The 20,791-nt window shown below is 36.6% G+C and overlaps 1 protein-coding gene across 14 annotated transcripts in view; it reads right to left on the reverse strand.

Annotated features, from left to right (window-relative positions):
• Window positions 1-20,791, reverse strand: part of KIAA1109 (KIAA1109 ortholog) — a 215,935-nt gene that overhangs the window by 59,840 nt on the left and 135,304 nt on the right. For all 14 annotated transcript variants that reach the window (XM_021938761.2, XM_021938762.2, XM_021938768.2 and 11 more), the window contains 4 exons: window positions 18,653-18,758; window positions 6,492-6,589; window positions 2,939-3,124; window positions 1,887-2,055 (listed from right to left, as the gene is read on the reverse strand). In XM_021938761.2, coding sequence (XP_021794453.1) covers window positions 1,887-2,055; window positions 2,939-3,124; window positions 6,492-6,589; window positions 18,653-18,758 — 559 coding nt within the window. The remainder of the gene's footprint in view (window positions 1-1,886; window positions 2,056-2,938; window positions 3,125-6,491; window positions 6,590-18,652; window positions 18,759-20,791) is intronic.

Here is a 20,791-nt window from a genome sequence, read left to right on the forward strand (position 1 = left end):
GAAAATTAAAATCAACACTGTAAATCTATATGTTAAGTAAAGCTCAAAAGCTGCAAAATCCTGTTGCTTAATAAAAATTACACCCAGAAAACTGTAGCACTAGAATTAGGAAAGATCTAAGAGGACATATAGTCATCATTTTTTAAATAACAAATGAAAAAATAAAACAGAAAGCAGGCAACCACATAATGGCACAAGGAAGAAGAAAATCCAGGTCTGTTCATTCACTCTAACTTATTTGTGAAATGCCTATTATATGTTAGGTACTGGGATGGAATAACAAATGAAAACAGATATGGTACTTAACTTCATCTGTAGAGCTGTTACTTCTTTTAAAATTCTTTAAGGTACATAATGCTAGGAACATACCATTAAAAGGATCTGATTTACAGAGAAAAGTCAAAGATGTTTGAGTTTGTTGAACAGAAACAAACCTTAAGGCAAACCTTCATTTCACGGCAGTGTATAGATGGAGGAGCCTCTAAAAAGGACATAAAGATGGAGAAGCCAGAGAAATAGGAGGAAAAGCAAATGCAGGTTGAGCATCCTTAATCTGAAATCCAAAATCCCAAAACTTTCTGAATGTTGATATGATGCCACAAGTGGAAAATTCCACATCTGAACTCATGTGAGACTGCAGCCAAAATGCCGTCAAAACTTTGTTTCATGCACAAAATTATTTAAAATACTTTACAAAATTATCTTCAGGCTATGTGTTTAAGGTGTATATGAAACGTAAATGGATTTCATGTTTAAACTTGGGTCCCAGCCCCAAGATATCTCATTATGTATACATAAATATACCAAATCTGAAAAAATCCAAAATCTGAAACACTTCCTGTCCCAATTATTTTGGAGAACCAGTACTCAACCTGTTTTGTGTCAAGGACACCGAAAGTACAAAATACTTTAAGGAGCTGATAAAAGCTGATGAGAGGTCAGTAAAATGAGAACTGAAAAACATATATATGGGATTCAGCAAAATAAAATGTTATCTCTAATCTCCAAAACGGCAATTTTCTAACGAGATTCTGTTACTAGCCTATGTCCATCACTGATGGAGATCTTAAATGGCTTCTTAAACGGCTCCTCATTACTTCTAAAATACAGTTTAAATATATTTGCCCAATTCACATTAATTAGACCTTTTCTACCTGTTCAGCCTTCTTTCCCATTATTTTCTTCTATGAACCTGCTATATTTTCTTAGACTTATGTGTTTAAACACATTCATTCATATTCTCTCTCATTCAATGTTTATTTGGTTCTGATTGTATGCCAGGGACTATTCTAGGCCCTGGGATATAAAAGTAAATTTCATTTCCTTATCTCCCTGGTGAACGCCTAATTAAAAGTCAAATCAAGAATTCGTTTCTCCTCTAAGAAGTGTAGGCAAAGGTAGAGAATTCCTCAGAACCAAGAACACATCTCTAACTCCACTGTGTAGTCTACTTTGTTTTCTTTTCCACTGGACTGACAGGTCCTTGAGGGCAGGGATGCTGTTATTTTTGTAATCCACTTCTAGACAGTATATGATAAATGTTTAGAGAATATAAAAATAAACACAGTGCCAAAACACAAATGGGTGCATTAATTATCAAAACAAAAAAATTCAGCATTACAATTATATAATCTGAATCAGACACTCCTATGTATCCATGCAGAGGGCAAAAGAACTTTAAAATGTAAAATAACTTTTAAAACTGAAGGGAAAAAGCAAGAATTTTGTTTTGTTTTGTTTTGTTTTGTTTTTTTGGATACGCACATTTCAGGTTTAGGAACCATTTCGCTGTCAAGCATTTACACCAGTAAACTACAAGATTTTTATCTAGCATTAACAAAACATTCCTAGATCCTGGAGGATAGTAGTCATTGACTTTATCTTACCTCTATCAAAGGCCACAGGCTGTGCATAAACAATTGGTCTATTCAAAGTAATAAGCACAGCTTCCCTATCTGAAGAACCACTGATTTCTTCTCGGAGGGCATTTCTTAATCCAATTCTGGTTTTAAAATAGGCAACCTGATGAAAATCAGAACCAGCTTCCTCATAAACCTAAAATAAAATTTAAAGCTCAATAAAATAAAATAATAGGAAAAGTGTTAATATAAAACTAAACACTGTTAATGGAATTATTCACCAAAAAAAGCTGTATTACATTTTTCTCAATTTCAGCTGTTAATGTATATTCCTTATACTCAGTACCATAAACACTTGAAATTAATATACAAAATAGCCATGCAAGAGGTAAATATGAAGTCATAGATAAACTTTATATGAAAGTTAGGATGAGGTCCATATTCTAAATGGCAATGTATTAAAAATTTTTAAATAATTAGAACCTCTAAAAATGTTTCCATTTGAAAAAATTACTTTTAGTAGAGATGACAAGAAGTTTTTGTTCATTTTTCCCTCACATCTTTAATGCAGCAATTCAGTTTTGAAACTGTGACTGGCATTTTTCTATTTGGTTCTTCAAAGAGGAAAAAAGACTAAAATCTACATAATAATTTTTGGCAAAATAAAAACAAAAAAAATCTCCAATAAGCTGTGAACATTCATTTTTATACAACAGAGAATCTAACTGCGTTTTTTAACTTTATTTAACATTACTATATGCAGAACTTGCTAATATTCTACAGGAAAGGTGTATGCTTAACATTTTAAGAACTGACTAAAATAAAAAAAGATACAAGCAAATGCTTATGAAGATACTGGATTTTTATGTGAGCGCATCTGCACTAAATCACCACAACATGCACTTACAATATTCAACAAAAGGCCAAGGTAAATGAGTTTCATTGAATTTATAATCAGAAACTTTAGGAACTTAAACTAAATATTTTTGTAAATATAATAATACATCAGTTAAAGTAGTTAAAATTGATGTGCAAAATTTAAAAGCCATAGTTCTAACATCAACATATTCTGTACTCACCTGATGTTTGACAATTTGTCCTAATGCCAGATTTAAATCCACCTGGCATTTGCCAAATAGTTTCAGATAGCTGCTACTTCCTGGTGAAGCTTTGGTTTGAAGTCGGTTAGAAAGTTCCAGTTCAATCAATCCAGTTTCAAATCTTACAGCTCTCATTGATGGAGTAGTGGCCGTTACTTGAATACCCTAGCAGATTATATGTTAGGAGGGAAAAAATGAATCTTAAATCAACAACATATACCTACTCAAATGTAGTCTTTCAGTATATGATAAATAAAATAGTCATGTTTTAAACCATGGAGATAATGTGGGTTTGGTTCTAGACCACTGCAATTAAGTGGGTCACACAAATTTTTTTGTTTCCCAGTGCATATAAAAAGTTATACTATAGTCCATTAAATGTGTAGTACCATTATGTCTAAAAAACATTGTATATACCTTAATTTAAAGAATACTTTGGCCGGGCATGGTGGCTTACACCTGTAATCCCACCACTTTGGGAGGCTGAGGTAGGTGGATCACTTGAGGTCAGGAGTTTGAGACCAGCTTGGCCAACATGGTGAAACCCTGTCTCTACTAAAAATACAAAATTAGTTGGGCATGGTGGTACATGCCTGTAATCCCAGCTACTCAGTTGGCAGAGGCAGGGGAATAGCTTGAACCAGGGAGTAGGAGGTTGCAGTGAGCCGAGATCACGCAACTGCACTCCAGCCTGGAGACAGAGCGAGACTCCGTCTCAAAAACAAAACAAAACTTTATTGCTAAAAAATGCCAACAATCATCTGAGCTTTTAGTGGGTTGTAATCTTTTTGCTAGTGGAGGGTCTTGCCTTGATGTTGATGGCTGACTGATTATGGTAATGGTTGTTGAAGGCTGGGGTGACTGTGGCAGTTTCTTAAAATAACAATGAGGTTTGTGTCATTGATTGACTCTTCCTTTCATGAAAGACTTCTCTGTAGCATGTGATGCTGTTTGATAGCATTTTCCCCACAGCAGAACCTCTTTCAAAGTTACAGTCAGTCCTTTCCAAACCCTGCCCCTGCTTCATCAACTAAGTTTATGGAACATTCTAAATCCTCTGTCATTTCAACAGTGTTTACAGCATCTTCACCAGGAGTAGATTCTATCTGAAGATATAATTTCTTTGCTCATCCATAAGAAGTAACTCTTAACCCACTCAAGTTTTATCATGAGATTGCAGCAATTCAGTCCCATCTTCAGGCTCCATGTTTAATTCTAGTTTTCTTGCTATTTCCACCCTAGCTGCATTTACTTCCTCCACTGAAGTCTTGAGTCCCTCAAAGTCATCCATGAGAGTTGGAACCAACTTGTTCCAAAGTCCATGTTGATATTTTGAACTCCTCTCATGAATCAAAATGTTCTCCCTTCCAGAAGGTTTTCAATTTACTTTGCCCAGATCCATCTGAGGAATTACTATCTATGACAGCTGTAGCCTTACAAAATGTGTTTCTTAAATCATACACTTGAAAGTTGAAATTACTCAATTCATGAGCTGCAGAAGAAATGTGTTAGGCATAAAAATGTTAATTTCCTTGTAAATTTTCACCAGAGCTCTTAGGTGACCAGGTGCATTGTCAGTGGGCAGTAATATTTTAAAAGGACTCTTTGTTCTGAGCAGTAGACCCATAGTGGACTTAAAATATTCAGTGAACCATGTTGTAAAAAGATGTGCTGTCATTAAGACTTTGTTGTCCCACTGATAGAGCATAGGCAGAGATTTAGCATAATTCTTAAGGGCCCTAGGATTATCAGAATGGTAAATGAGCACTGGCTTCCACTTGAAGTCACCAGCTGCACTTGACCCTAACAAGAGTCAGCCTATCCTTTGAAGCCAGGCATTGATTTCTCTCTAGCTATGAAAGTCCTAGCTAGCATCTGTTTCCCATAGAAGGCTACATGGAAAAATCCGTCGTTTTGTGTAACCACCTTCATCAATTATTCTAGCTTGATCCTCAGTTTGCACTTTTATCTTACGAAGACAGCTTCTTTCCTTAAACGTTATGAACCAATCTCTGCTAGCTTCCAAGTTTTCCTTTGCAGCTTCCTCGCCTCTCCCAGCCTTCACAGAATTGAAGAAAATTAGGGTGTTGCTCTGGATTAGGCTTTAACTTAGGGGAACATTGTGGCTGGTCTATCCACACCATTCAAACTTCCTCCATATCTGCAATGAGGCTGTTTGGCTTTCTTATCATTCTTGTGTTCATTGGAGTAGCACTTTTAATTTTGTTTAAGAACTTCACCTTTGCATTCACAACTTGGCTAACTGTTGCAAGAGACCTAGCTTTCAACCTGTCTTGGCTTTTGACATACCTTCCTCACCAAGCTTAATCATTTCTAGCTTTTGATTGAAAGTGAGAGATGTGCAACAACATTTAACGATTCAGTATGCTATCCTACATTGGTGCAGTTCCTGGCGCCCCCTAAACAATTACCATAGCAACATCACAGATTTCTGATCACAGATCATTATAACAGACATATAATACTAATGAAAAAGTTTGAAATATTGCGAGAATTAGAAAAATATGACACACAGAAAGCGAATATATGCTATTGGAAAAATGGCACCTTCAATTCGTAAAAAAAACCTCAACCTGTGAAATACAATAAAGTGAAGTGCAATAAAACAAGGTATGCCTGTATAGGATATGTCTAATGAACTGATAAAACTGGCAACATTAATTTCTCATGTTAGTCGCAATTTTTAACCCATTATGTTTCATTTTGATATTTTGTATTTAAAATTTAGTGTACAATGGATTGAATACATTAAATGCAATTAAATAACTTTTATGAACACCAGTATCTTAAACATTGGAAATATTAAGTTTTCTATTAAAATATAGTCTTTGTTTTGTTTTGTTTTGTTTTTTAAGACAGGTCTCACTGTGTTGCCCAGGCTGGAGTGCAGTGGCACAACCAGAGCTCACTGTAGCCTTGAACTTCCAGACTGAAGCAATCCTCCTGCCTTAGCCTCCAAAGTAACTGAGACTACAGGTGTATGCCACCCACCTGGCTAATTTTTTTGTTTTTTTCAAATTTTTTGTAGAGACAAAGTCTCTATGTTGCCAGGGCTGGTCTCGAACTCCTGGGCTCAAGCAATCCTCCTGCCTCAGCCTTCTAAAAGTAATATAGTTAACTGGAAAAGTGAATAAAATATTTCTTGCAGAGTAAATTATAACAGCAGTACTTGAAGAAAAACAAAATGTTCATCAAAAGGGAGTGGTTGAATAAATTGTTACAACTGTACAATATATAATACAGATGTTCAAGAAGATACAACTAATCTAAATATACTAATATGGAAAGGTATCCAATGTATAAATATATGCATATATAAAAATACTAACAGGAAAAAAGGCCTAAAGAATATTAAAATAATACTGTTAAAGCTTTTTCTCTGAGTGGATGGAGTTATAGATCATTTTTATTTTCTGTTTGGTAATTTATGTAAGATAGAAATTTTCTATAACAAACATATATTAATGGATTAGAAAAGTTTTTATAAAAGTATCATTATTATTTATGTTACCTTGAACTGCAAGTTTAGGGAATAGAGGAGGATTTTAGGCTTATCTCCATCTGCTGTTCCATCATGTTCATTCCAGAGAGGAATAGGCTGCTCCCCACCTAAAGGAAAGAAGGGTTTGGGACAATTTTTTTTTTTTTTTAAGGAAAAAAATAACTATTTTGTGCATTTAAAAAAAAATCGTCACAAAATATTTTCTTTTTCCTGACCACTGATAGAGAAATCTTTACCTAAGTTACATTTAACTGAGGCAGATATATGAAAGATAGGGATAATTCTGCATATGTAGACATTTATTAATAACATTTTATATTCAATTAAAACACTGTATGTATTATTGAACCAAAACATATGTTTATACATCTCAGAAAACACATTTGAGGGAAAAAAGTAAACTGGACTAATTTCTTCAACTAATAATGTGAATTCTGTTGCAGGGGCCCTGGTGATAAAGTTACTATTAAGAGAGCATTTTTATTTTATTTTTATTTTTTTTGCCTTGGCAATGTGGCATACACAAAATAATGTTCTAATATCTTAATATCTTACTTCTGTTTCCACTTCTCTTTCCACTGATTTGAAAACATTCTGCCTGCCTATCTTTCAAATATTCTGTCTTAAAATGATTAATCTTTTTGTACACATGTTGAGTTTATCATCATCCCAGGGAGTCTGTATAGGTGGGATGGAATTTTTTTTTCCCCTATTAGGGACCACAAATATTATCAAAATAACTAAGAACCAAATAGATAAAAAGCAGATTTTGTTTGTTTTGAAAGAGAAATTAATCTTTTTTGGGCTTTTGAAATTTAGAGGTCAAAATCTATTCAATTAACACTATGATAAAAATATTTTTTAGTTTTCTACTAGAACAGAAAATAGGAAGAAAATAGAGGCAGCAGTCAACAGAAGGTACATCCAAGACAAGACCGAGAAAAGGTAGACAAGGACATAATTTGGCCCCTCAAAAAAGACCTTTGTACATAAAGATGAATAAATACACCAGAAAGAGAATGAAAGAATGATATGAATGAGGAGATGGGAAGTGAAGTATTAAGGATTTGTGGATCAGTTATACCAGAACATATTAATTAACATATATTTGGGCCAGGCACAGTGGCTCATGCCTTAATCCCAGCACTTTGGGAGGCTAAGGTGGGTGAATGACCTGAGGTCAGGAGTTCAGGACTAACCTGGCCAACATAGAGAAACCCCATCTCTACTAAAAATACAAAAAATTAGCTGGGTATGGTGGTGGGCACCTGTAATCCCAGCTACTCAAGAGGCTGTGGCAGGAGAATCACTTGAACTCAGGAGGCGGAGGTTGCAGTAAGCCGAGATGGCGCCACTACATTCCAGCCTGGATGACAGAGACTGGCTCAAAAACAAAACAAAACAAAACAAAAAACCATGTATTTGTATTTTGGAAGAATAAACTATATGTGTCTTTGTAAACTGTATGTGTCTTTGTACACTTAGTGCCTACCTATAGGCTTGTACCTTTCCTCCCTGAGCTATCCTTCTCTAAAATATATAGCACACAGATTACATTTTGTTTTCTCCAACTTATAATTAAGTACTTCTCTCTGCCTCCTAACTCAGATCTACAATCATCCCTTACCTAAGCCTCATCACTGATGACCCTACATATATGTATGCGTGTATTGTGTGTATATAATATTACCCACCTCCCAACCCAGCTATCAAGGCCTCTTCCCATCCCTGTTGTCTCTATCTTCCATCTACTACCAGGAAAGCTTCTGCTGTCTTACATTATGCTTTTCATTTCCCTGATTCTCTAACTTCATTTGCATATGGCTTTTTGTTGCCATTATTATTTTGAAATCTCAAATTCATTCATTCCTTTGATCCAGTAGTAGATGGTGTTTAGCTTACTTTTCAATGCTATTTCCAATACATTAAACTACTACTCTCTCTGCTTTTATCATTTGAATTCTAAACCACAGCCCTCTTACACATCCCTGTTCCTTGAGCTCACTTTCCTTAAATGACTATATCATCTCACTTACATTCTGTTCTTATTCATTTTTTACTCCTAGGTAGATATGTGTAAATTCTAATAGCTAATATTTGCTTACTGAGTGCATATATGTATCAATTCTAATACCTAATATTTGAGTGCTTACTAAGTGCCAAGTGCTAGTCTAAGTTCTTTATCACATTTTGTTTATTCAAACTCTTTCTGATACACCCTTATCAGCATTTAGTCCTTCCTTCCTCCATGATGTTTGCCAAAAAATACACGTTTCTGTTATATTAATTTATCTAGACAGCAATTTCCCTAATTAAAGAATTCTTAAGGCGAAGGGCCATATATATGTGGATCCTAGCAAGCAGTACCTTAGCTAACCCTCAGTGTTTTCCTGAATGCAATGATTAAGCACCTATGTTGCTTGATGATCCAACTCTTCATCTTGTCATTTCTCCAACATACTCCTCACAACAATTACTGCGAGTCTTTATAATTTTCCTCATACTCCCACAATTCTTGTCTCATTCTCAGTAAATAAATGTGTCTTTCAGTCCCAGTTTCTTGCTATTTTCTTTCATCAAGCTGTCCTTCTCTTTTGAAAGGCACTCAATCATCAAAAAGTAGAACTTAATCAAGCATCAGGTCAAATCATTTCTATGCCTCAATACATCCTCTATTTGTACTACTTAACTTCTTCATTCATCAAAAGTTCATTGAAATGTTTTTATTATTATATATTCAAATACCTAATGTTCTAAACAGAAGTATAAATTCAATAAGTCTGATAATTTTTACCCACATATCCTTGTAATTTGCTCATCACCTAGTTTGGGATCATATGTTTTTAAAGTTCTGAATAAGTAACTATGGAATGGATTATAGGATCTTCTTTTATGTTTTCCAAGATACAGTTGCAATTTCTACTCTGAAATACAGAATGAGTTATGTTATACAGAGGAAAATATTACATGAAATAATGTCTACATTTTGAGGATTTGTTAGAATACTGCCACTAAAAATTGTCTATGACTCTATGTATATCTTGACACTTTCTAACAGGATGGGTGAGATTAAGCTAGGAGAGTTCTTAGTTTCTCTTGGCTCTATAGGCAAGACCATGGTTCAGGTTATTTAGGAATCCTCATGAGATACAACAAACACAACACAATTGGTGAGCAAATAAAAACTACGTGATTCTAATTTTGAAAGTTAGCTGTCTTATCTATTTGTTCGATTAAATAATAAAAAATATTTTCTCTAAGTAATAAGAATCAAAACAAATCTGAAGAAAATATCAATCTACTATTATGATCTATCTATGTATCTAATACTGGTTACTCTTGTCTTTTTTCTTCAACCTTTTATTTTAAGTTCTGTAGGATGTGCATGTTTGTTACATAGGTAAATGTCTGCCATGGTGGTTTGCTGCACATGTCAACCCATCACCTAGGTATTAAGCCCAGCATCCATTAGCTGTTCTTCCTGATGCCCTCCCTCCTGCTGTCCCCGCCGACAGGTCCCAGTGTGTGTTGTTTCCCTCCCTGTGTTCATGTGTTCTCATTGTTCAGCTCCCACTGATAAGTGAGAAAATGCAGTGTTTGCTTTTTTGTTCCTGCATTAGTATGCTAGGGATAACAGCTTCCAGCTCCATCCATGTCCCTGCAAAGGACATGATCTCATTCCTTTTTGTGGCAGCACAGCATTCCATGGTGTATATGTATCACACTTTCTTTATCCAGTCTATCATTGATGGGCACTTGGTTGGTTCCATGTCTTTGCTATTGTGAATAGTGCTGCAATGAACATACGCATGCATGTATCTTTACAATAGAATGATTTATGTTCCTTTGGGTATATACCCAGTAATGGGATTGCTGGGTCAAACGGTATTTTTGCTTCTAGATTTTTGAGGAATTGCCACAACACTGTCTTCCACAATGGGTGAACTCATTTATGCTCCTACCAACAATATGAAAGCATTCCTTTTTCTCTGCAACTTCGCCAGTATCTCTCGTTTCTTGACTTTTTAATAATAGCCATCCTGACTGTTGTGAGATAGTATCTAATTGTGGTTTTGATTTGCATTTCTCTGATGATCAGTGATGCTGAGCTTTTTTCATGTTTGTTGGCCACATAAATGTCTTCTTTTGAGATGTGTCTGTTCATGTCCTTTGCCCACTTTTTAATGAGTTTTTTTTTTCTTGTAAATTTAAATTCCTTGTAGACTCTGGATATTACATCTCTGCCAGATGGATAGATTTCAAAAACTTTTCCCCATTCTGTCTGTTTACTCTGATGGTAGTTTCTTTTGCTGTGCAGAAGAAGCTCTTTAGTTTAATTAGATCATATTTATCCATTTTTGCTTTTGTTGCAATTGCTTTTGGAGTTTTCATCATGAAATCTTTGCTGGTGCCTATGTCCTGAATGGTATTGTCTAGATTTTCTTCTAGGGTTTTTATAGTTTTGGGTTTTACATTTAAGTCTTTAATCCATCTTGAGTTAATTTTTGTATAAGGTGTAAAGAAGGGGTCCAGTTTAAATTTTCTGCATATGGCGAACCAATTTTCTCAGCACCATTTATTAAATAGGGAATCCTTTCCCCATTGTTTTTTGTCAGGTTTGTCAAAGATCAGATGGTTGTAGGTGTGTGGTCTTATTTCTGAGTTCTCTATTCTGTTTCATTGGTCTATGTGTCTGTTTCTATAACAGTACAATGCTGTGTTAGTTACTGTAGCCTTGTAGTATAGTTTGAAGTCAGGCAGTGTAATGCCTCCAGCTTTTTTCTTTTTGCGTAGGACTGTCTTGGCTATTTGGGCTCTTTTTGGTTCCACGTGAATTTGAAAATCGATTTTTCTAATGTTGTAAAGAATGTCAGTGGTAGTTTTATGGAAATAACATTGAATCTATAAATTACTTTGGGCAGTATGACCATTTTCACAATATTGACTCTTCCTATCCATATGCATGAAATGTTTTTCCATTTGTTTGTGTCCTCTCTGATTTCCTTGAGCAGTGCTTTTTAGTTCTCCTTAATGGCACTGGTTGGCTCCCTGGATTCAGCCTCCTTCCTAAGGGAATGCATGGATTGTATTCCTAGGTATTTTATTCTCTTTGAAGTGACTGTGAATGGGAGTTCATTCATGATTTGGCTCTCTTCTTGCCTGTCGTTGGTGTATAGGAATGCTAGCAATTTTTGCACATTGCACAACTTTGCTGAAGTTGCTTATAAGCTTAAGAAGCTTTTGGGCTGAGACGATGGAGTTTTCCAAATATAGGATCATATCATCTGCAAACAAAGATAATTTGACTTCTTCTCTTCCGATTTGTATATACTTTATCTTGCCAGACTGCCCTGGCCAGAACTTCCAATATTATGTTGAATAGGAGTGGTAAGAGAGAGGGCATCCTTGTCTTGTGCTGGTTTTCAAGGGGAATGCTTCCAGCTTTTGCCCATTCAGTATGATATTAGCTGTGCGTTTGTCATATATATCTTATTATTTTGAGGTATGTATCTTCAATACATAGTTTATTGAGAGTTTTTAACATGAAGGGATGTTGAGTTTTATCAAAGGCCTTTTCTGCATCTATTGAGATAATCATGTGGTTTTTGTCTTTAGTTCCGTTTCTGTGATGAATCACATTTATTGATTTGAACCAACCTTGCATCCTGGCGATGAAGCCCACTTGACTGTGGTGGATAAGCTTTTTGTATGCTTCTGGATTTGGTTTGCCAGTATTTTGTTGACGATTTTTGCATCAATGTTCAACAGGGATATTGGCCTGAAGTTTTCTTTTTTTGTTGTATCTATGTCAGTTTTAGGTATGAGGACGATAGTGGCCTTATAAAATGAGTTAGGGAGGAGTCCTTCCTTTTCATTTTTTTGGAACAGTTTCAATAGAAATGGTACAAACTCTTCTTTGTACCTCTGGCTGGACATGAAATTCTAGGTTGGAAATGTTTTCCTTTAAGGATGTTGAATATTGGCCCCAAATGTTTTCTGGCTTGTAGGGTTTCCGCTGAGAGGTCTGCTATTAGGCTGATGGGTTTTCCATTGTAAGTGACCTGGCCTTTCTCGCTGGCTGCCCTTAAGTTTTCTTCTTTCATTTCAGCCTTCGATAATCTGATGATTATGTGTCTTGTGTTGATCTTCTCGTGGAGTGTCTTACTGGGGTTCTCTGCATTTCCTGAATTTGAATGTTGGCCTGTCTTGCTCATTTGGGGAAGTCCCCCTGGGTGATATCCTGCAGTATGTTTTCCAACTTGGTTCCATTCCCCTCATCTCTTTCAGGTACCCCAATCAGTCATAGGTTTGGTCTTCTTATATAATCCCATAGTTCTCAGAAGTTTTGTTTGTACCTTTTCTTTTTTCTCTATTCTTGTCTGCCTGTCTTATTTCAGAAAGACAGTCTTCAAGCTCTGAGATTCTTCCCTCCACTTGGTCTATTGTGCTGTTGATACTTATGACTGCATTGTGAAGTTCTCCTGTTGTGTTTTTCAGCTCCAAGAGGTCAGTTATCTTCCTCTTTAAACTGACTATTTTGGTTATCAGCTCCTGTATGTTTTGTCACGATTCTTAGCTTCTTTCCACTGGGTTAGAACATGTTCCTTTAGCTCAGCTAAGTTTATTATTACCCACTTTCTGAAGCCTACTTCTGTCAATTCAGCCATCTCAGCCTTAGCGCAGTCCTGTGCCCTTGCTGGAAAGGTGTTGCAGTCATCTGGGAGAAAACAGGCACTTTGGCTTTTTGAGTTTTCAGCATTTTTGGATTGATTTTTTTTCTCATCTTTGTGGGCATATCTACCTTCAATCTTTGAGGTTGCTGACCTCTGAATGGGGTTGTTTTGGGGCTTTTTGGTTTATGTTGTTGTTTTCTGTTTATTTTTCTTTTAACAGTGGGGCCACTCTTCTGTAGAGCTGCTACAGTTTGCCGGGGGTCCCCTCCAGACTCTGGTGTTCTGAGTTCCTCCTGCACCAGGTTCCTCCTGCACCAGGTATCAGCGAAGCCTGTGAAACAGCAAAGATGACAGCCTGCTCCTTCCTCTGGGGCCTCTGCCCCAGGTACTGACCTAATGCTGGACTGAACACTCCTACAGGAGGTGTCTGGAGACCCCTGTTGGGAGGTCTCATCCAGTTGGGCAGAATGGGATCAAGGACATGCTTAAAGAAGCAGTTGGGCTGCCCCTTGGCAGAGCAGGTGTGCTGCCGTAGGGGAAACCCCCCTCATCCAGACCACCAGGACACTCCAGAGCCAGCAGGCTGAAAAGGCTAAGTCAGCTGAACTGCAGAGACAGCAGCTGCCCCGCCCCCCAGGGAGAGATCAGAGTTCTGTGAGTTCTGTATGTATAACCCTGGTTGGAGTTGCTGAAATTCCTGCAGGGAGGCCCTGCCCAGTGAGGAGGAATGGACTGGAGTCCCACTTAAAGAAACAGTCTGACCCTACAATCCAGCATAGTGGAGTCCCACTCTAAGAAGCAGTCTGGCCACAATCTGGCATAGCAGCTGTGCTGTCTTGTGGGGAACTCCTCCCAGTGTAGACTGCCCAGACTCCCTGGAGCAGGCAGGCTAGAACTGCTGACTTGAACTGCAGAGATGGCGGCTCTCCCTCTGCCTGGGAACTCAGTCTGTCTCAGGCAGTCTCCAGCCTTCTGCTGCTGGCCAGGTGGAATTCCAAGCCAGTAGTTCTTAACTTGTGAGTTGCCTTGGGAGTGGGGTCTGTAAAATGGCACTGGTTGGCTCCCTGGATTCAGCCTCCTTCCTAAGGGAATGCATGGATTGATTTCCTGCCTTGCTGGGAGTATGCAAAACTCCTGTGTCTCTGTGTGTGCCCTAGTGCTGCTTCACCGAGACTCCACATAGCTCTGTGCTTCAGACCCAAGGCCCTGGTGGCAGGACTCACGAGGGGAATCTCCTAATCCACAGGTTGCAAAGATCTGTGGGAGAAGCCTAGTTTCCCCGGGTGAGGTCACACAATCACATACAGCCTCCTTTGCCTGGGGGTGGGGGCTCCCTGGCTTTTTGCTGCTCCTGGGTGAGCCATCACCTCACCCTGCTTTACCTCACCCTCCATGGTGGAGCTGTCTGCCTAGTCCCTCCCAATGCAAGAAACTGAATACGTCAGTTAAAAGTGCTGAATTCACTCACCATTTTCATTCCTCTGTATGAGAGTCCTGGACCACAGCTGCTTCTAATCGGCCATCTTGGCCCACCCTCCTACTTTTGTGTCAATCAAGTTTTATTTCATAGTATGGCATAAATATATAAGTTTAAGTGCATCATATCCAGTATACTTGAGTAAGCTATTAACTTGCTTAAGCTATTTTGAAATTATAGCTAGCCTCATATTTTTCTGAAAAGTATTAGCATGACTTAACAAAAACTATGTTTAAGAAGTGTCATTAAGGAGTTTATTTCCTAAGGGAGACTATACTAAGTAAAAAAATCAGGTTTTTTTTTGTTGTTTGTTTTTTTTGGGATTAGCCTTTGGGGTATTGGTTCTTTGAGGCTTCTTTCCTACCCTTCTTCAAGTTAGGTAACACAATTTTCCTGTGTTTGGGCACCTCTCCTGATACCCATGATTTACTAAAGTACCTTCTCAGAGGTACCAAGAGGTCCTCCATTAGTTCTTTTACATAACTACAGTGTGTCTCATTTGGACCTGTAGATTTATATACAAGTTGGTTGGATAGGCTTATTGTTTCTCTATTTATTCTCATAAACAGACAAATATCTCATCAATTTCCATTTTCTTAATATTCATGCTTTTTAATTATCCTTTTCACTTGGTTAAAAGCAGACTCTTTTTCAATTTTCACTTACCTAAGTAGAGTGAAATTTTCATGTTACATTACCTAACAGTATACTTCCTTAACACACTATTTTTTTCTGACAGTCTAAATGTAAGCTTTTCACTTTTTCATATTCTCTTAAATCATTTTGCTAAACAAATACATGCTTTAACATATCTGAAATAATCTTAGATTTTTACATTGCTTAGCACACTTTCACTTTGAATATTGTAATACTAATACTCTAAATGTCTAGAGTTTTGTAAAGATTCACATCTGTCTAATTTTTCTTATAGTCAAGTTGTTTTACAAAAAAAAAAAAAAAAAAAAAAACCAGCTTAGTGTCTGTTAATTTGATAATCCATCTCTGAAGATAAAACTGTTTGATGGGCTGGGCTCAGTGGCTCACACCTGTAATCCCAGCACTTTGGAAGGCCAAGGCAGGCAGATCACGAGGTCAAGAGATCGAGACCATCCTGGCCAACATGGTGAAACCTTGTCTCTACTAAAAATACAAAAATTAGCTGGGTGTGGTGGTGTGTGCCTATAGTCCCAGCTACTTGGGAGGCTGAGGCAGGAAAATCGCTTGAACCCGGGAGGCAGAGGTTGCAGGGAGCTGAGATCGCGCCATTGCACTCTAGCCTGGCGACAAAGCGAGACTCCATTTCAAAAAAAAAAAAAAACTGTTTGATGCATGAGCACATCTTAAAGGCCTATTTGTTTTGTGTTTGTCTATCACTACCTTGAATACCTTTTATCTAGTTTCAGAAAGAAAACTTTAAAATTTAAAAGCAAAAGCTCCACCATTCACAAAACATACTGCACAATAATTTTAGTTTATGGAACCATAAGAGATGCTATTATATTATTTGCATTAATTCCATAGTACTTTATGTCTTTATCAATAAATATATATCTGGCCCAATTCTAAGATGGTAACCTCCTTATATGCTTCTAAGATGGCCATACATACTCAAAAATAGTCTCTTCTGTTTACCTGATCAATGCTTATTTACATCTTTCTGAAACCCAAGCATTCCTGAAAGTCTTTTGTGGACAAATAAGGTAATCAATTTTTTTAAAAAGTATTTCCCTAACAAACTTGATGATTGTTACGAACATTAGTCTTCCTACATAATAGAAAATGTCCTAACACTAAATGTAACATGATGGAAAATTATGAAGAAGAATATAAGAAAAAAATAAGGAAAATAACTGAAGATTATGGGAGAGGGAAGCAGCAATACAGAGATCAGAGTACTGAGAAATTCGAGCTACAAAGGTTCAAAGTATTCGCTCTCAATATCCTGTTATGTTCTTTGGCCTTGACAGAATAACTGAATGCCTACGCTCCATCAGGCCCTGTGGTCAGCTAAATCATACATAATTTACACTTTAGCTATTTTCTCAAGGTTCATGGCTGTCGCTAAAGTCAGAAAGAAATGGTTCAAGGAGCAGATCTAGCCACTCTTTTGGCATTATCATCTGATCTTGGCACTATCATCTGATTCTCTCATAGTAAACAGCAAGTCTTCATGGTTAGAAATATTAATTTCCAGTCCTCTTTGTCCATCTTATTCTTCATAGACCTTGGGATATACTTTAATCTCCTGACTATAATCTAAAGGTTAAGAAAAGCCTTTCTCTCTAATCAAAACTACCTTAAGAGAGGCTTACCCTGACAGTCTGATACTGTCTCTACTGTCTCTCTCTCTCTCTCTCTCTCTCTCTCTATATATATATATATATATATATATTTTTTTTTTTTTTTTTTTTTTTTTTTGTGAGACGGAGTCTTGCTCTGTTGCCCAGGCTGGAGCGCAGTGGCACCATCTCAGCTCACCGCAAGCTCTGCCTCCCAGGTTCATGCCATTCTCCTGCCTCAGCCTCCTGAGCAGCTGGGACTACAGGTGCCTACCACCACGCCTGGCTAATTTTTTTGTATTTTTAATAGAGACAGGGTTTCACCGTGTTAGCCAGGATGGCCTTGATCTCCTGACCTAATGATCCACCCACCTCAGCCTCTCAAAGTGCTGGGATTACAGGCATGAGCCACTGTGTCTGGCCTATATTTTTTCAGTAATAAAATCATCTTGAAAATATTCTTTAGAACTCATAAGTTTGCCAGCTTGATATATTCTTAACAATTTTCCTATCATAAAAAATGTCATAATGTGATTTTAACCAGGTAAATGGGACACACCAAACAAAACTTGTGTATGTTTCCCAAGTTAAGGCTTCTTCAGTGGCAGAAAGGAATTTTACTATATACTTATTTCTTCCTTAATGATTTCTAGTCAACCATTTTCAGAAAAACTCCATGGTACCAATGATCTGATCTTTTAAGACCTAACTTGTAAAATTCCACAGCTCTGCAGGGTTTCTACAATATGATCATTAAATAGCTTCCTGACCTCAGATGCAACTAGAACCAACCCAGGAGAACCAAGGAAACCGGTTGTTCACACAGCTGCTACATAATTTAGTTCCTTCATCCAAGGAGCACTGTCCTCCCTCAGACCCTTATCAAATACTGGTACGTATGCTCTGCCTGCATCCTCTCTACCTCTCCTTTCTTGCCAAACTAGGCTTCATTCTTAAGTTTTGGGATATGAATTCTTCTGAGAAGCCTTTTCTGATCCTTTAGACTAGATTAGTTTCTCCTATGACACAGACTCATAGCACCCTGTTCTTGTCATTCACAGAACTCATCAAAATTGTAATTGAATACCTGGATACTTCATAAATTTGTTAAATGAATGAATTAATCCATAAGCATAAAGGAAACTCCTTTTGATGCCAATTTATGGATGTGGCTTAAATATTCTTTTAACATGATAACATTCACACTGAAAATACTCAGCATTAAGAATTGTTATACAGAGTCAACTTTTCACCCTAATTCCCTAATACTTTAGCTTGTGAAAAATGTAGAGCACTGACTAAGCTGAACTGTAAACTATTCTTGAGGAACAGCAAAAATGTAATGAGGGTTTCTACAGACAATTTACCATGCTGCCAGCATATAGCCATCATCTGGTATAGATAAAAGGTTGAAATCTTAGCAGTTATCTAAATGTTGTTTCCAAAAGAGTATGATTAATTTGGTTAATAGACATACTGTAAGCTTTTCTTTCTTGAGGGTGAAACATAAATGAGCTTTCTGAAGTTTATGAATCCTAAATGTGTATATTATACATGACAAAAATGATAAGCAAACATTGTAGGTGGAAAAGCCATAAAAGGAATGGCCAGTTCTTAGGAGTTATTTGACAATTATATCCAAATGCTGGATCAATACTTATACGACAGACATATGGGACATCACACAGTCAAAAAGAATAAAAACCTTCACCTATACTGTAAGGTACTAGATCATCTTACCAGAAACTTTTTGTATTACTTCATTAACTTCCTTCATGAACACTTTCTGTACAAATACCAAGTGGTTTAGAAGATCAGTTGTAAGATTATGTTCAAAGGAACCAACCTGTCAGAAAAAAATCATATTAGATTAATGCTCATTACATTAGCTTTACTTTTTTCTTACATAAATCACCCTAAACTGAGGAAAAAGAGATAATTATCTATGATTTGAAATCAATATATTGAAGAAAAGTTAAAAATATTCAGAGTTCCTAATATGTTACTGGCCAAACACTATTATAGTCCATTCCCAAAATGGTTTTTGTTTTTTGTTTTTTAATAATAGTAGTTAATAAGGTATGAGAAGTCTGGGGAGCAAATCAAAGTTATATATTTAACTTGCTAATTTTGAAATTAAATTTTCTCCTAGAGTAAAATTTACTTTTAATGATCATTTTAATGGCCACTTTTGTGTCTTAGAATCACAGACGAGTTAAGTAAAAATAGATTTATTTATTTATTTAGAGACAAAGTCTTGCTCTGTCACCCAGGCTGGAGCGCAGTGGCACAATCTCGGCTCACTGTAACCTCTACCTCCCGGGTTCAAGCGATTCTCCTGCCTCAGCCTCCTGAGTAGCTGGGACTACGGGCACCCACCACCATGACAGGATTTCACCATGTTGGCCAGGTTGGTCTCAAACTCCTGGCCTCAAGCTATCTGCCCGCTTTATCCCAAAGTGCTGAGATTACAGGTGTGAGCCACTACATCCAGCCAAAAACAATTTATTTAATCAAATATATATTTAATGACCGTCTATGTACCATGTTAGGTGCTAAGGATACGGCTATGAATAAAAACCAACAAAATTCTGGGTCTCAGGCTTACATCTGAGTGAATTAGCAAATCATCAGAGATACCCAATTAAGGTTTAATATAATTTGTGTCCTATAATTAGTACAAAGTATTAAATTTCTGGCAAATTAGTTAATAAACTAATTAGTTAATAAACCAATTTGCCAGAAACTATTTTCAGGTGTGTTTATTTCAGGCCATAGTAAAATAGGCAACTCTAAGAGGGATGCAATTTTAGATTCTTTGAAATGGTTGAAATTAAATACACTGTTTACTAAATTCGGGATTGTGTTCTGCCTCGTTACAAACTTATACCTTTCTAATATCTAGTATTAGCAAGGAATTATACAGCACACTGTATTCGTGTATGTTCTTTTAAATGGAACATTGATAGCAGGATGTCTAAACCGGAGCTTGGGGCTTTTAGTTTTCAGAGTAGAAAGCACAAGTGGGATACACCTTAAAATATTTTAAGTAAATCTCTGTTAGAATCCAAACACTATTTTTTTGTACACTTGTTTTTCACATACAGAAATCTCAACTCTTACAGAGGTTCCAGGGCAAGCAGGGCCTAAGAAGGTAAATCAGACTTAAATATGTCCCCCGTAGTTATAATATTTCTATCAGAGAACCCAAAGAGCATTCTTATAGATGCTGCAGGTTCTGGAGAACAAAATTTATAAAACAAATAGCACATTGCTTTTTCATAAAGTTGTAACTGTTTTTGACAAACTGACGAGGTGAGCTGAGACACATCACAGGGTGCCTGGAGGCAGACCACTGAGGCGTGGCTCCTGTCTCTCTCAGTTGATAGCTAGGAGACTTAAGGAAAGGTGTTTACTTCTCCGCTTCAAGTTTATATCAAATTAGGAAAATAACAGACAACCTGCTTACCACAAATCGAATGAAAAATGTGTCCAAATGCTTTTTAAACTTTTGACAGCTATACAAATATAAAATGAAAAAATTATGATAGAATTAGATATGCTACTTTCAACTTAACCTTAGTAAAGAAATTAATCTGTAAGTCTAATTTATCTTTCAATATGACCTTTAGATTATCTTAATAATTATGTATACCTGTATGAATTATGTTAACTTGCTAAGGCTTAGTTTGCTCACCTACAAAATGAGAACAAATATTTCTACCTCATAGGATTTACTTAAGCACTGCAGAAGTCAATGCGTGTAAAGCACATAATGAAAGTTAGCTGCGATTTGCTTTTAATAATCATTTGAACTACGAAAATATTGCAGAGATGGAATATATAACTAATACATATTTTTAAAAGCATGTTTAAATA

The sequence above is a fragment of the Papio anubis genome, chromosome 3 (assembly GCF_008728515.1).
Source record: "Papio anubis isolate 15944 chromosome 3, Panubis1.0, whole genome shotgun sequence".
Lineage (NCBI taxonomy): Eukaryota > Metazoa > Chordata > Mammalia > Primates > Cercopithecidae > Papio > Papio anubis.